The 17,968-nt window shown below is 40.1% G+C and overlaps 1 protein-coding gene across 3 annotated transcripts in view; it reads right to left on the reverse strand.

The window, feature by feature from the left end:
- LOC132907758 (uncharacterized) overlaps positions 1-17,632 on the reverse strand; it is a 43,200-nt gene extending 25,568 nt beyond the window's left edge. The window contains exons 1-3 of one of the 3 annotated variants that reach the window (XM_060961145.1): positions 10,716-10,794; positions 10,524-10,630; positions 6,757-6,961 (exon numbers count right to left, since the gene is read on the reverse strand). In XM_060961145.1, the coding sequence (XP_060817128.1) occupies positions 6,757-6,895 (139 nt within the window). In that variant the 5' untranslated portion in view covers positions 6,896-6,961; positions 10,524-10,630; positions 10,716-10,794. Of the gene's footprint in view, positions 1-6,756; positions 6,962-10,523; positions 10,795-17,452 lie in introns of those variants that run through there. The other 2 variants (XM_060961147.1, XM_060961146.1) reach the window with 2 other exon arrangements.
- Positions 17,633-17,968: the final 336 nt, after the last annotated feature.

The following is a 17,968-nucleotide window of genomic DNA, read 5'->3' on the forward strand; positions in this document are numbered from 1 at the left end:
ATAAGCGAAACCGTACTACGAAGGGTTGAGGTAATCGAAGGAAAAGGGTTGCTGGGCAGATAAAATCAGCCGAATTTCATGTACGGCTGGAGACGCGTGCTCGAGCCGCCTACGAAGAATACGCTCAGGGGAGCGTAAAAATGTATAACAGTAAAAGAGCGGGGAGAAGACAGGAGTACGCTCACCGCCTCGTCTCAATGAATATTAATGATTCCACGGGGCCAGCTCGCGCGAACGACCTCCGAAATCCGTGAAAAGCACGCGGCGAGCGGTACAATTAGACTTTTAATTAAAAACGACGCGACGCGACGCCGCGGATAAGAATCGACCTGGCAAGAAGAACGTTAATTGGCCGAAACCACGGGCAACTAGCTTGTTAAGTCGAAAACAATCCGTCATGCGAAAAACATCGTTTCGATATATGTTTTGGAGAAAAATATTGTGACAAATATTGCTGTACACTTGCATCGATTAAAAGTTCATTTAAATCTGGATAACGATTGACTGAGTACATTTTAGTGGTTTTATAAAAATAAAAGAAGTAGAAGTCTTACTAAAGTATACGTGGAATTAGGATTTTCTGTAATTCGTAGGAAGTTCTATTTGTGATTACTCTCTGAATTTTTAAATTTAGATATTCGAGAACTTGTGTATAGGTTTAAAATTGCGTTGCATATACAATTCTGTGAAACCCTTATGACTCTGAAAAATGTTGTAATACTTGGAATTCAATTTCTTAGAAATCTTCTAAGGATTCTACGACGCTTGCAATCGTATATGATAAAGATTTTGAAAGATATTAGGAAATAAATTATCCGCTATCTACTACGATTCATATTGTGCAAGTTAACTTCCGGAAGTAACGGAATTTCCATTATGCATTAATAAACATGTTTCCACGAGAATTGCGTAGAGCAGAACGGGAACATCGCCAGGAATTATACTTATACCGTGTTGATCTGATTCATCTAGAGCTAACCCTCTTTCGTGGACTGGGACGTCAACCAGAATCTTGTGAATATTTCGCTTCTATCGAAGCGAAAAAGGCCAGAGATAAGTGAGAAAATTCAATAAACCTGGTTCTGACGGATAGATAAGGAAGATACGGCATTGTTCTGCTGACGTGAAGATAAAACGCGACTCACCGGTGACGGTAACGAACTATCAACGAGACGACCACGAAAAAAGAAGGAAAAAGAAAGAGAAAAAAAAGAAGGAAGGTACTGGTACGATGAATATTTTAAGGGCTCCGCCAATAACGCCAGGCTCGTTGGATGAATGGAAGGAGACGGCCATCGAGGACCGGACGATCGTCAATGACGAATTTCTTTCAATATTTCATCAAGTCTATAGACTACGGTCGGTGCTTTCGTTCTTCGTGTTCCGGATCGATCGTCTTCGGGATTTCCGCTGGGAAAACCGTGATGAAGTAAATTCAGAATGCAACGATCGATAGGAATTACAATCAGAATTCGATTCGCATAACTTTTTCGAGTAATACCTAATCGAAAAATTCCTTTAAAGGAAGCGTAGAAAAAGGTAAAGGAATTTTGTATCCATGTAAGTAATATAATGGTCGAAATTTTGGCGCATCAATTTCTCAGAATTCTTCCATGCAATTTAAGACATTAAAACATTAATTGCTAACATATGGACTATATCTGTTTATGGCTGAAATAAGACCAGGCAAGCTTGACGCATACGCTGCCACGGACGTACAATTATACGCAGAATTCACTGTACTGGTACCAACAGGTTTTTGCGTATATCTCGGAAACTAAGGCCGAGTGGCGGTTATATGTATAGGAAAAAGTTGTTCAGAATCATGTCTCCGACGACATATTGAAAAAATTAGCGAAATCGGAATGATGTGGATAAAATATCGATAATTACCGGTAATTGTCAGTTGTATCGAAGAGAAGCAGAACGTCTTACATCAATTTTAATTATTAATTATTACGTATTCAAAATTGAACATTTCAAATTCTACTCTCTATAATTATTACATAATTGTATAAAATTACCCATAATAAATATGTTAATATACAAAATTTAAAAAAAAGAGCAAGTTCGCAGTTTAAAAAGAAAAGGGCAATTCTACTGGTCTTCCGGGAGGACGGCGAGTTCACTGTGAAATTCAGTGCACCGATACGAGCGCAGGCTTTACGACAATGTAACATAATACGAAGTTCAGTGTCGAAGGGTTATCATTTTACGGACGATATCCGATCTTTCTCTTACCGAGAAATTAAACGCCTCCGATTAGAGCGGAATCGCGGGGCATGAACAGTTCGATTCTCTTATCAGTTCGCGCGATGGGAAAGGGGCGCGGGCGTCATGGTTCGTAGTGAAAACATTAGCGAAGGGGTTATCCGTAACGTTGAAACGTAACGTCGACAACAATAAGACAGGCAAAACGAATCGCCGAGAACGAGAGTGAAAACGGATAGGCGGAAGAAAAAAGAAGCCAGCCGTGATCGAGTAACGCGGCGTAATCGTTATTACCGTGGTCGCGTTTACGCGAGCACGATGACGAGGTGGAAGTTTTCTGCAAATGTCACGGGAGAAGACTCGGAACGGGGCTGGCCACAGCTGTTTCTATAAATAACCAACCCCGACTCGATGCAACGGCGCGCTCGCGGTCCGCCAGATTCTGCATCTTCTCTCGAAACCACGCTGGCAAACTATGGTTATTGACCCTCGCACATACACCGTACGCCACCTATTTTCGTTTGAAAAATAATGAACAGACGCGTAATTCAATTTTTCTAACAGTAATTTTTGTCAATTTCCATCTAATTTTCCCATGGCTTTTGGTAGCATAGAACGTCTTTATCGAGTCCGAGAGGGTTGATATTACATATAATATTATCTTTGGGAAATCGATGAAAGAAAAAAGAATTTCTTAAATCAGTGGGGAGGATTCGTGATTACTGGAAAAATACATACGTACATTGTTTTGAGGAGCGTGATATTTTCAAGGAATGTTGCGTCACTCCAAAACAATAGTAACACACTTGCAACGACCGGATGCAATTTGTGGTTTCTTTCGGGACACTTCCATGCGCTGTTCGGCGAGATCAAAGGCTCGTTAGCGACGTATTGCCGTGAAACTGCGGCAAAATGGATTCAGAATGCTATCTGACGACGTTTCCTCGCGGTTAATCGCGCATTTCGAGCGAGCAGGGTGCATTGACCCTCGATCATAAGCATTTTATAGGTGGTTTATAAAATTACGGTCGCTACGCAAGTAATTCTGAACTAATTTGAAACTAAAGTCTGTCTCAACTAATTGGCAGTCGCTTTTTTGCTCTCTGAATAAAACTGCATTTATAGCTATTAACACTACTTCAAAACGAACAATCAATAAATGATCCGTAAAACATCTACTATGTAGTATTAAAATAAAAAGAAAAAGAAAGAAAGAAAAACAAATTTCATAAGATTACTTAAATACTTAAATAACTTTCAAAGTTCAACAAATTTCCATTAAATTACTCTAACAATCATCTCAAAATTTATAGTAAAAATTATTTCATGGTTGATGAACTTCTTCAGAATTGACCATACACCATATACATACGTACTATTTGAAAGCGTGTAAGATACGATATCGAGGCACTCGTCGAGCAATCGTCGCGGCACGGTTCACGGTTCGATACTGCAATCTCTGGTGGACGATCGACATCCGAGATTCGGGGAACGAGCCGTTGCATCGCGTTTTATGGCGCGTTTTACTCCGGTGTGTGCCTGACCATCGGTCTTTTCTCCTCGCTCCTCCTCTCTGTCTCTTTCCTCCTACTCTCCTGTCGATCCGAGCGACCGCGCCGTCTCTTTCGCCGTAAAGGAGGCTCGAGCAGCGGTGCAGGGTCATGGCCGGACATCGTCTGCCATACTCTCGCCTCTACACCCACGCTACATCTGTTATACTCGCCCCCTTTCGCTCGCTGCACCCTCGTAAAGCCGCGTTTCATTATGCGCCGAATATAAGTTACCGCAATTTACGCCTCTGGCTCGCTCCTCTCCTTCTCTCTCTTCTTATCTTCTGTTTTCTCTTTGCGCCAGTCTTTTGCGTGGTATGTTCCAGCAAAATTTCCGTGGTTATTGTTACAATGAAGAAGGATTGCATCGAGAAGAGACAGTTGAGAAACTAATGGACAAAGTTGAAAGCAAGTGCACATGATGGTGAGTATGAGAATTGTGATTAGAAGGATTGAAGTTTGAAAGTTTCCTTCCACAAGTTTAAACCTTTTTACACTATTGATGTTACAGCCAATGATATTGAGGCAATTTTTATATGATTTTGTTTTCATCGATGAAACGACAGAGAAGGGAAGTTTTCTTCCAGAAACTAAACTTCTGGTTCCAAAAAGTTTCGCTGCAAAATGTATACTAAAATTTATTGATCGATCATATAATAAAAATTGTCGAAGTGCAAAGAGTCAACCGCAATCTACACGCAGCTAAAAATAATGAAGCAACAAAGATGACATTTTTTAGTTTTTATCATGTTATATTCTAATCATTCTACTTGAACAAATAAATCTACAATCGTCTTACTAAACAGCGTCATTGCTTTCGTTAGTTGTAATTAGTTCCAAGCAAAGAGAACACTACTGAACAATGCTATTTAAAGCGAGCACAAATGTAACAGCAAATATAAATTACAAAAAATTCTGGGAAAAAGCGTCAGAGCATTAAGGATCAAAGACCTAAGAAGACATTGAAACTGAAATCAAATTAATCACACGAAAGGACGGGCAAATGTAAATCATGCGATGACACGCGTGTTTCACAACCTACGTGTCCTTTTTCTCTCGAACGTTCGCGAAATCACGGCGAAAGGTGTCGGGATATCTCGCAACCATCGCGATGGACCGAAATTTTTCGACGCTGACTCATGGGACAACGACCGCTGTCAAATGTATCAGAATTTTCGACAAATCGTGCAACAGCCGACGCGAGTCAACGACCTGGACGAAACGACGATCGCTCCGCGACTTTACGAACGTTCGCGTGCGTCGTGAGTCCTACTAAATAATACAAAGCAAACTTCCCTATATCCTACGCCTTAATTTTGACGAATTTGTTGCGCCTTCGATAGCGATTAATCGTTTTTTTTACATCTGGAAATTGATTAAGAAGTAATTCTTTGTTGGCAAAGAATTTATATATCGAACCTCCGAAACTATAATTTATATATTTGACGCTTAATTTTTATTAAAAGCAAATTATAATATGCACGGAAATTATATTCGATTTTTATTGTTATTAATGCTATGTATATTGAAGCAGACTACTTAATTCTATGTCTTGTTGCTGTCAATGACGAAATAGAACGAGAATTGCAGATTGATCAGTACATGTTTTAGGGAACATACAATACTTAAAATAATGAACAAAGATATATATCACTGAAAAACTTGATTTTTTGTCATTTTTTGTCGCAACTCAAGTATAGATTTCTTGTTGCAATCAGAAGTTACAACTACCGAAATATTTTACTAAACGCGTGCTATAACCCACTTTCTCTCTTTTCCCTGAGGATCAGTAAAAAAAACTAACATTAGAAATCGGTGACATACTCATGCTCCTAGTTACGTATAAAATTTCCAAGAAAACCATTTCGGATAACTTCGTGTATGAAATGAATATGAAGCGTGAATTTTTGAATGATCTATGATTTTTTATAGGAACTCGATGAAAAACATGATTCTAAAAGTATCTTTCAGGTTTGAAAAGGAAATTGGCTGCAGAGTCGCGTTGTTCCACTCGAAAGTTATCCGCGTTGTACCGCGCGACAACCACGTGTTGCATTTCTAGTGGATATGCAGCGTGCTGTCCTACTCTCGAGTGTATATACCCGCGGCTGCAGCGTGTGAGAAGTGGAAATTAATTGCGTCGCACGTATTATAAATTTTAACGTATTCAGAGTTTATTAAAAAATAACAATTTTCAATTGGTGTTTACAAAATCAATAATTTAAGGGAAAGGAAACATACATTTTTCAATAAATAAATAAATAAATAAATAAGGTAAAAAAAAATAGCTACAAAGAAAAAAACAAAGATCAATTATACAATGTCAGATAAAGATCATTTGTGTCATATATGTCATATATAAGTATCAAAAATTCACAGCATCTGTTCAAAAAACAACAATGACTGAATTTATAAAGCCTTCGCGTCGCAGCAATAGCTGCAATATTGCGAATAACTTTTAAAATTGATCTGCATAACAAGAATTACGTTAAGCATTTTAATATTTTTTTTTGCATTTTGCTTAACTTTTTTCGAGTGTCTATATTTCTTTTTATATTCTCTCGACTAGATCCACCAGTCCCCGTGGACGATCAGAAAACGTCTGGTGGACGGTATTGTCATTTTCACATGCAATTGCCTCTATTTGGTCGCCCTTCGAAATGGTCTTCGAATGCATCTTTCTGAAAAGCCGTCGGAAGGATATCGTGGTAAGACTGGATCTATCCAATGTATAAATGGATACATCCTAGCCATGAGACCGGGACCAAGTGGAAAGAACAAGAAAGACGCGGCCGTAGCACGTGCCAACGAGCCACATGACCACGCAAAGTACGGTGGTCGATTGTTCGTCCCTTTCTATCAAAAGATAAACTAAAGTTGACGCCATAAATGCAACATGTTGTTCATTGCGCTGGATAGTTCGCCATTTGTACAAGAACGCGTAGGAAAATCTCGAGAAAGGTGCAAACCAATTTTAATAAATCGTTCAACTCACGATTTCGTGACGGATGCTGGTCGTTCCTGTTTCGGAGGACCTGTTGCAGAGCGGCGTACAAAGCGAGCATCAGTTGCTCCAGCTCCTGTCCCTGGACCTCCGCTTCGTCGTCGGACGGCAATAAAAATGGAATGGCCATATTTGTAGCAGGTGCACTACAATTTTCAGATCTTGAATACTTTGCTGCTCTCCTCTCGTCTCGGCACTGCAATCGAACCAATGTCAGTGAGTCAAGCACTACCACTTTTTGAAATTTCTCTCTCGATTCTGTCTTGCGCTACTCTCTTTTCCCCGCAGACACAGAATCGCCGTTAAATCGAAAAATATCGATGGTTCAAGAGTCAAAGGGGATCGCGAGCACGAATTTTCCCGAGTTCGACACAAAAGGTATTTTCGTGGCGACACACGTGCCTTCGGGCTTCGACGGCGCACGCTCAATGTTCGTCGCCGCGGTTACGAAGGTCTCTATCGTCGTCACTGATTGTCCGTAGAGAAAACGCACGTGGCCAGAGAAGAACGCAACGCGCCACCAGTTGACGAAAATCGTGATCCGCGGATTTACGGCGATCGAGCAAATGAGTAAGTACACGATCGACTGTGCGTGCGATTGGTCTGATTTCTTTCTCTATCCGACGCGCGTGTCTTAATCACGTCGCCTGCAACGCCTATAAGGTGGATCCTCGAATGGATCACTTTCCATGAGTGGGATCTGTCCGCCGTTGAACTCAATCGATTATCGAACTCCGTTTCACGGACGGTCGAGATTCACTGGAATATCGAAGTTCGAGATAGATGGGGGCGCGCTCGCACGTCCGACGATCTCCACAGAGAGGCACGGATAGATGACAGTTCGAAAATGTTTCGTGAGACGATGGCACAAAGTTCAATGTCCTCCGGTCAAATGTACGACACACGATGCACTGACTGAGTCTATTGGCAAAAGCGTCAATTTGCTTTCCTCTTACACCGAGCACAAGCGAAATATCCGCGCGAGAGCGAATAAAACAGGGAAAATTGACTTCTTTCGTCCGTTTCTTCGATTCCCACACAAGCACACGGTCGATGCTATATAACACGTTGCGTCTCGCGACTGTCCTCTTTGACGCGACTATCACACGTGTGTACGTAGCAAAAGTGCAAGAGAGAAAGTAATGCGACACGAGAACTCTCGACTGAGCTTAGGTAACGAGAAACACGTCTACACTCCTCGAGATCTAGCGTGGTAATGATTCTGTGCTTTCGTTTCAGCCACTCGGCCCGCACGTTCTGCCTCGCGGCGGCAACCGATTTACCCCACTCCGCCCGCCTCGCGCGGCCGGTTGCCCCAGCAGTGGGGGAACGATGCGCGCGCATCCGGACTCGAACGATGCAAGGAAAGGGAGAAAAGAACAGTCGCTAGTGGGGTTGTGTGTGTGTGAACGTTGCGAATGTGTGATCGTGTGGTTGCGCGTGGTCCGTAGCGTTGTAAATTTACCGGTTAGGGTCAAGTAGGGTAAAAAAGATGGAAGGAAAATCAAAACTTTCGAAACCGAGCGTGGCGTGATGTCCCGTGTTTTACGCGTCGACGAAACATCGATACGATGCACTGACTCGAAAAAGTCAACGAATGCAGCGCGGGCAGAAGATTTTGCGCGCCATTTCTCCAGGTTTGTAACCTCTCCTAACGTTGTCGCTTTTCTTTTGTTTTCTTTATTCCGGTTTTGTATATTAGTCGTATCGTAAAAACGATAGTTCTCTCAAGGATAAAAGATTTTCCTTTCGAGCATCCGACGCGAAACGCTGGCGAAGGCATGGCAAAGCAAAGCAAAGCGTGTAGCACGTAGCAATGCGATCTCGACAGGAGAGAGTGAGAGGGAACCCATACAAACGAGCGGCACGGTTGTATGCACTTCGGAACGGTTCGTAGAGGCGCGTATGACACGACGGAGCGACACTCGAGCGTAACTGCGTAGTTTCTGCGAGCAACTTCACGGGGGTAGTTGATGGAGTTTTACCAATACATTCACGTTTTCGGGAAATGGAATTATAGACTCTGAAAAGTTATCGAGAACGACTTGCATTATCACGATAGAGTAACTCGAGTAACATCGTTGTATAATTTAACTTATGAAATACGTTTCTGCTTCCATTCTTCTCCTAATAATTACTCAGTTTTTCCATCGAAACTAAGACACGAGATAAAACGGACGTGAAAATACCGATTTTGAACGATGAATAAATCAAAGTTGCGACGGTGTCTTAATTTCGTGATAATTTGCGGAGATGCAACAGATATCTCTGGGACCGTGATGCTTGGCTAAGCGACAATTTTTTATGCGACCAATGAATGGGTAAACAGGAGGAGAAACAAGAATACAATGTGCTCCTACTGTGAGCGCTGATTCACAATGCATACGATACACCCAGCGCACTGTACAATGAAACCACATAAATAAGTATCGGCATATTACTCTGCACGGGGACAATGGGATCAAACAAGAAGAAAAAAAAAAAGGAAAAAATGTAGGATCAAAAATTGACATAACTAGATGCTTTATATAAACAATCTTATATTATCACGTTCAACTTGTAACATTTTATCTACGATATTGACTTATACAATGCTAATACTACGTAATATAGAATAATTAATGATTATATATCTCTTAATCTAAGACTGGCTTATAAAAAACAGAAACAAAAACAAAGATAAATTTACAAATAATCCGAAATTACAAACATTTATAGCTAAGTATTACTACATTCATTAGGAAAATACTATCGTAAACGATCGATTAATACGTTAAATCAAGATACTCTTTATCCATACAAGTTTCCAGAATTACGCATAGTAGTCACACAATAGCTTGTTGGCACCGAATAATCATTTTTCGCGATCCGACTTGCAAATCCGTTCTCGCGAGACAAAGAGTCCAACGAAACCGTCGAACGGGCAAAGTATACGTACACGCATTATCCTAAGTACGATGCACCGATTCCAACATGATCGAGCAAGCGAGTCACTCGAATCGACGAACGATCGTGGATTATCTGCATTCACCGGGGCAGGTTGACGACAAGGCACAAGAGGAGAATAGATTAATGGCGGGAACGGCGCCGAGAGACATTGTCATTGGATATCAGATGAGAGAGATCAAGAGAGAGAACACGAACGAGAGAGAGGCAGTTAAAGGCCAGGTGAGTCCTTCGTGTATCGGGGATGGCGTTACAGAGAGATGACATTACTGCCATGGACCATAGAAACTGGAGTCGACGAGAAGAGAAGCGGGTCTATCCTGGTGGAGAATGCCACATCGATATTGACAGATCGATCCTTAATCCCAGCTACAGTTTATAGGCAACAGTTTCACGCGAGCCACAATCTAAGTCTAGGCAGATGCACGGATTGTACCGTTAATCAAATTTTCCTGCATGGATGCAGAAATATATTAATTGACTGAATCGGCGAAACGTCGATCGAGAACGCGAGCACGAACTACTTCTGCACTTCGCGAACCCTTTCATTCGTTTGTCTGTCCGTACGGTGATTTATGACTGGCGCGTAGATTAGATTTTATTGGGATCTTAATTAGCTGGTAATCTCGAGATGCGGCTACCGAGTTACCTTCGTAACGTGATTGCTATCCTTTCTTTGATCCTTTTACGTTCAAGCGAAGAGAGGGAACGATTATATCGCTGGAAAACTTGATTTCCCAGTGAAACGGTAAGGTAAAACATTATCGAGAGCGAAGATAATGATAGATACATGAAGCAATAGTGCTACTAACGTTTTGTTTCGGCCGATCTTTCTTCCACTTTCCTTTTCTTCATAGGTTTTTTTCTGAATACCAGCCAGATACCGTCCGACGGTCCAAGTTTGTTAGTTAAATGTGAACTGAATGTAAAGGTAATTCTTTAATTTTCATGTAGTGTTTAGTATGATGATGAAACGAGTTAAAAGATTGATTTTGTTCACTTACATGAAAGCGATAAGATTCACTGTTTTATCAAATTGTACTCCAGTAACTTCGATCACTACTAACTGACTCCTCTCCTCTCCTCGCGTTTATAAGGAAGTACAAGCTTATCTTATCTTCATCGATCAGTAAAACAGTATCAGTAAGTAACGAAGTATTGAAGGAAACTACTATGCAGAGCTGGAACGAAGACCATACATGTATATAATATGTACACGAGATAGCACTTATCGACTGACCACAATCCTCCTAATCTATTTTAACCAATTGGACCTGCATTATTTTCAGCTCTGCGTAATACTTAACTAATTTATCTATAAGTTACATTTTTTCAAAAATGAGAGGTCATAACTTTAAATTACCTATCTTTGTCTATATAATATATATCTTAGTAAGTAAAGAGTTATCAAATTATCAAAATCTCAAGTCCGAAATCTCAAATAATCCTCATATCACTACTTGTTTATTGCACAATTCTACTTAAACTCTTACATAACATATACTTTAAAACATCAAATTCTTCCTTAATTTTATCCAATACATTTTTTTAATAATATTTCACTCAAACCATCTTGAATTCTTCTAAACGCTTGCAAGATCATTTCTATTTCTATTTCTTTTTCAATTAGGTCAAACTATTCTAATTGGTGTCTGTTTAACAAAAATCTCAATTTAAATATATAGTTTATTTTTCAAAGGTATCATCTCTTCAGTTTTATAATTAATTATGTCGCAACTTAGTGTCACGATACATTTTCATCGCTTGAAAGAATTTAATTAGCTCTTTGTAATAATAAACGTAGAACATTATTTTATGAGAATTCACAGTGGCCTTACACTACTGTGATTCTCAACCTGCAATCGTCTATCGAATCGTATGATATTTAGCTCAGCGATTCTAGTCGTCTAACTATCCTTATAGCGATCAATGTTAACGATCCATGAGTTTAGCGGCTCGGAAGTGTCCCTCTGTCGTCGGTGTGGCCCGGGTCTTTCGTTTTATTTCCATGGAAAGCATTGAATCGGTTCCTGGCCGGTAGCAGGCGAGATTTAAAACCGGTAGCACCGTATGCTCCGACTGGATTGTATATTTTTAGAACGACCGGCATCCTCGCGTGGGCGGACACGCTGGTCACCGGTCCAGGAACCTGCACCACGTTGTTTCCAGCGCGCACGATGATCCCCTTTTGTCGGCGGATCACGCTCGTCGCAGATTTCTCAGCGTTCGTTCTTCTGGCAACATGCCGTGAAGCAAGGATAATTCGTTGGGATTTAGGGGGACGCCACCGGTGCTCATTTTTCAAAGAGAAATCTTCGATCGATATAAGGGTGTTAAAAGATCAGCCAGCCGTTATTTCTGTTGTGTTTCTCCGATTTTGATTTTATAAAGAAGTTTGAGGTCCGAATAATTTGATGGTAGGACATTCATTTATTGCAAGATTTGTCACATTTTCTATGAACTTTGGAACTTTAACGGCGATATTATGATATGGTAGGATGTAGTTATTTGGGTCAGCTATGTTTTAATATTTTTAAATTCAACCTTGAATTTCCCTGGAATTTTTTGTATAAAATAATCAAACTAGTATATCATGAGACACTGCTAGTCTGGATAATTTGAATGTAGGAAGTTTCTCCAAATAATAACAAAGGAATGAGAAAACGCGAAATCCATGGAAATTCGCTAAACTTCATCAAACCGCAATCGAAAATTTATTTTACTTCATAGTAACTCTTCACTTTCAAGCATTTGCACTCGAAAAATTGTCGATAACTCTCCAACGGTACTCCCACGAGTAAATTCCTTCTAAAGATTACACACACGAGTGTTATAATCAGTCGATACGTAACAGAAACCAAATAACAGAGATAAAGGAACTGGCGTACGTATTCTGCGTGATTATGGTAACTCAACGATAAGGCTCTACGTCATGCTCCAAAAATGATATTTTCGTGATGATCCTCGTCGATCGACAACGAAAACACGTTTTTCGTCCTTTCTACCATTATACACACGCTGCTGTCGTTTACGAGGTTAATAGTAAGAGCAACGTTAGTAAGCGTCTTTCATACTGGCTGCCAGGCAAAAACTCGCCAGTTGGACGAGTAATTGGCCACGATGCAAGGATACGAATGAAAGTTCTCAGCGAGGTCATTGAAGGCGGACAGGGTCAGGAAAAATCGTGGACGAGAGTTACTTTAATCGTATTTCAACATTTCTTAAACGAATCGTTAAACATGCTATTAAATGTATTCTCCTCTTAATTATTGTTATATTTTATGTCAGACTAACATTAAACTCTTGTGCATTTCTATTTATCTAGAATGCTGTACTGAAATTGCCGTAACCTGTTACAAGATTTAGGAAAAAGTGAGTCAGAATTTTATTGGATTAATTATACTTAAGAAAAGCGACGGTGAAGCTTTATAAATAATTATAGAAAATGTGAACTAGAGTTTTTGCAAGATTTCTGATATTGCAGTTGTTTTTAATGAAAACAAGTACATATGCAATTTCTTTTGTAATGATTCTTACATGCAGTGTAGATTTAATCTACATCCGTTGTCAGGTAACTTAATTTCGCGTAAAACTTGAAGCAACGAAATTAACGTACAAAAAAGCAGCACGATTGAGAATCACATCCGAAAGGTGATTCAGCTTATCACGTAGATGGTACGAATTGCATTTCTTATCATTTTTTATCGGATTATCGAGTGCATTCACCCTATCCAGCCGGTTCATCGAACTAGATTTATTGCTTGTTTTGTGCAAATGTCGACTCGCCGGACCGGAAAGAAATTATTAAAACGGCGTAATGACCTTACGGCGACGTGCCACAATAAAAAAGTCAGTAACCAAGCGCAGTAACTAAAAAAATATAAAATGAAGCGAATAACAATAGCCGGAAAACTGGCCGTGCATTATTTGTAATTCACGAGCGAATCTCGTGTCTCAAGCTTACCCTAACGATTTCATTCCATCGTCAATGTCATCACGTTTCAGAGCCGCAAGAATTATCGTTCCTTCCATCGAATTTACAAATTGAGTGTTACAAATTGTCGTGTAAACAAAACGAAAATATGAGATCGATTCGTGTGAAGATCTTAACCAAACAGCAATAAAAACGGTTCTACCTCTCGGTGTCGAAACAGGGTCGTTCGATAAGCATCAGGAAAAAAACCCACTTGCATCTATAGTCATCGCAGCTTAAAAGTTACAAAAGATTGCAGTGAGTGGTAATCGAATGATCGGCGAAAACGTAAGAACCGGGTATCGATATCCAATTACGTGTCCCCTCGGTTTTTCCTCCTTTTTCTTCTACAACGAGCAACGTATTTGCAAATCGCGTCAGAAATACACGTTTTCACTTTTATCAGCGAAAAGCGTGATAGAACGACGAGAGAAACACGTGGAAAATTGTTGGATTTCGTAGCGAAATGGAGCGCATGGAGATGGATTTATAGAGTGCGCAGGTGCGAAGACACGACTAATATCGGCAATTTTGTAATTCTGAAAGCGTCCATTCGGTAAACGCGTACCGAGCAGTCGAAGTGAAAGAACTCCGCGTTCCGAGAAGTGCACAAACGTCAGTCACGAAAGCACAGAGACACGTGCACGCGGGCACACGTAACGCGATGGGATTTCTCGATAAGCGAACACCTCAATGTCAGAGGAAATTATTTCCCTCGTATTTTTAACATTTCAGAACGATTTTTTCGATACGTTCAAACGATCTGAGACGATGGACTATGATCGTGATAACGTTATATACCGTTGCTGTTGGTTGCTCTTTGTTTGAGACCTATCGTATTATTTAGTATGTTGGGAAGAGAATGAAATATTATTTGTTCGTTGGTGATTTTTCTGTGTTATCGATTCACTTCCTGTGGTTTTATGAAATACGTTTACGTCGGGCTAAGTTTCGTCGAGCTAATTGTCACGCTAATTGTTCATTGGGTTTCATTAAAATTGCCAAGGCGTCAAGCCTTCTACAAAGTCTGTCTGTCAGATCACCTTTATCAATTTCCTTATCGCATTCCAATATATCTTAATCTACATTTATTTTTAGCTTCTTGCTCATTATCGAATCGATATTCGTTGCAACACTAGAATAAAATGAAATTAAAATATTCACTAAGTATGTTAAATATATTTTTTCCGATCTTCATAATTTAGCTTAAAACATCGCCAGCAAGTATCAGAAATTTCAAAATCTTCTACTTCACAAAATTAATAGCCATTTCTATCTGCATTATTACACCATACTCGCTTATTAGGGTCTTTTATTTTATAATCTCCATGAATCTCAATATTTTCTTTTTTACTAATTTTTTTTACTACTACTTTATTTAAAACTGAATTTTGGATACAAAATTTTATTCTTACACCTTCCAAACTCCCAAGACTTGATTTTTAAGAACATTTTAAGGAACATTTACATATAATTTCAACCTTTTGCTTTATGAATTGTTTTCACCTCTTTAGCATTAACGATTGTCAAATATTCTTTCCGCTATCTCTCAGATAAATTTCATTAGAATTAGTACATATGAATTCGAAATATTTCTTTCTCAGTCTATCTATTTTCCCATAAATGTTTCAAATGTTTCAAGGACAAGCATAGAATAAAGTTTGGCTCGACGTAGTCGATTATGTAAGTTGGTAGCACATATTTGATAGCAGATCGTTCTTCTTCACGATAAGCAATTATATCAATCATGTCTGTGAAGGACGTGACTATTCTGCACGAGATTCGTAAATCGAACAGCGGAAATGGAGAACTCGCGAGGGTGTTTGCGGATGCGATAACGAGGGGCCGCAAAGTCAGATTGTCTGTCGCCTTTTGTGTACTAGTAGCAACAAAACATCGAACCACTTTGTCGTCATCACTTTGTCATAATTGTGAAATGACCGAAATTTCCTCGCAAAGGCTGTTTTGATCGCGAACCGATTCACCAAGATACCGGTTCTTTTCGCCACGCGCCGCGGAACCAATCGACATCTTCGTAAACACAGCGTGACTCGCTTAAAATTGTGGCGGGTCAGTAGCACGATCGCGTGCCACGCTATCGATACTGACTTTCCTTAAACTTTCAGATAACCGACGTTGATTAACGTTACACTGATACTGGTAAAAAAAAGTGTAATCAGTAGCTTGGTAATATTTCTGTTTTATTACAACGAAAGCTACGTACGAGAAGTGAAAATGATTCAGAAGTGCGCAGAAAATAGAAATTTTGGCATGTGATAGAATTATATGGCGGATAAACGAAGAAACAGATGTTATATACGTAAATATCTCGTCGATGATATTTTCCACAGAATCAGTTAATCTAACCGAAGAAACAAGTAATTGCTAATTGAATTGATTGAACGAGTTATCAAAAGATACATCAACATCTGGAAGATCAGTTTACATATCACTTTACTTCAACCTACAAGCTTCTCAGAAACTTCGACTGGCAACAGAAACGTTCCTAAAAATGCCGGACGCGGTGCGGTCATCGTGATTGGAATCCAGGTCGTATTCGTCGAATTACGCTACTGTAAACCGCAGCGTCGACATGGCTCAAGGTCGTACGCAACTTTCCAACATTGGAAGCTTTCGATTTCCTTCTTCCGCAAACTTCAACCACGATACGAAATGTTTAGAATTATTTTAAAAATTGCGTAAAAAGAAAAAGAACATTTGAACTTTGCGTGTATAAAAAATCGGAAAGGAGAAAAGAAGCATAAGAAGTCGAGAAGCAAGAATTGGCTACAAAAGAAGAAAGGTGGAGAAGAATCGGATGAGAGCAAACGAATGCTCGCGCAGTGAGTAAGCCTGGTGCGCTTGCAGGTGTATGGACGTGCATTCCCAGCTGTGAGGGCGTAATATGCAGGTAGACGCGCGGAAATCGTAGATAACCAGTGAACGTGAGGTATCATCAAGGTCCGATAGATAGGAATATAGTTCGTTTAGGCAGGACAAAAAGAGTATCATCAGACGAGCTAATCGTGGGACACGCCGGCCTCTAACGATAACCTCGGGAGCCCAGAACCTGCCCTTGCAGGCTAATAAAACGGTATCTGTTTCAGATAAAGCCATGTATACCGAAGTTGCATGCACGGTTCGCGTAATGTTGCAACGACGGCGATAATCGTGCGTCTTCCCCAAAGAATGTTCAACCACGCGTCAGATAACAATTTCCTCGACCTTGTCTAAAACACTGATATAGACATTTGGTCTCGCGTGTTTTTCCATCTAACGGTCTATGACGTAGTTTCGTTATAGATATTTATTTGGTGCATTCGACGGAATTTCGCTAGTTGTCCTTGAATCGTGACAATCGTTTAACCGCTAATACGAAACTTTCCTACGATGACTACGTGTTATACGTGTCCATTGTTTTACCGCGATAATGTGTTTTTACTCGACCTTCAATTCAACGATGACGAACAAATATTCGAGATCTGTTCAATAACAGGGAACATTTCCTACGTATAATTGTCTAAGTTCTCTTATTTTACAATGTTTACTCTATTAAACGGTATTGTAGTATTTTTTCGTACTATTTCGAAACGTACTATCTTAGAATGTTTTTGGTAAGCGAAGGTAGACGTGATTTTCGAAACCCGTTAAATAAAGTGGTTCTTATTTGTACGAATGCAAACTGTGTGTCACGTTAAACGAGGAAAGGTAAACTTTATCATGCGCGATCGATAAAAGAGAAATGGCAACTTGGATACACTTACTCACCGAAATGGAAGATTCACAAAACAGTACAGTCGGATTATTTTCAAAACACGCTGAACTGTTTCAACAGGTTGAGATGATGTCTGGACTAAATCTCGAGTATACGATGATTTAACGAAAGCACGCTCTCGAAGACTAATTTTGAAAATGTTGGTCGCGTCGGTGGCTAGCTTAATCTCGACGAGATTTATGGGCTGTGACGGAGGGGTTCGGGACACGTGGCTCCGCTTGTTTTCCACCAATCACAGCACGCTGCTTCGGGTCTCGCTACGTTTTACTTGGCCAATCCTGGTGTAACCTGCTCGCCGCCTCCGTCACCATTGGCAGATACCAGGCTGATGACTCCTGCGATTTTCACCAAGAAACCAAACAGAATCCCCGATCACTAGCGGCGCGCGCCGCCTGTTATCAATCCAGTAAAAATTCGCTATCAGGGGATGATACCATCACCAAGGAATTCCTCTATATTTAATTAGTCGATGTATTTTTTCCGCTTACGTGATCTTCTACGCACTTCAA

Source organism: Bombus pascuorum, chromosome 6 (genome assembly GCF_905332965.1).
Source record: "Bombus pascuorum chromosome 6, iyBomPasc1.1, whole genome shotgun sequence".
NCBI classification, from domain to species: domain Eukaryota; kingdom Metazoa; phylum Arthropoda; class Insecta; order Hymenoptera; family Apidae; genus Bombus; species Bombus pascuorum.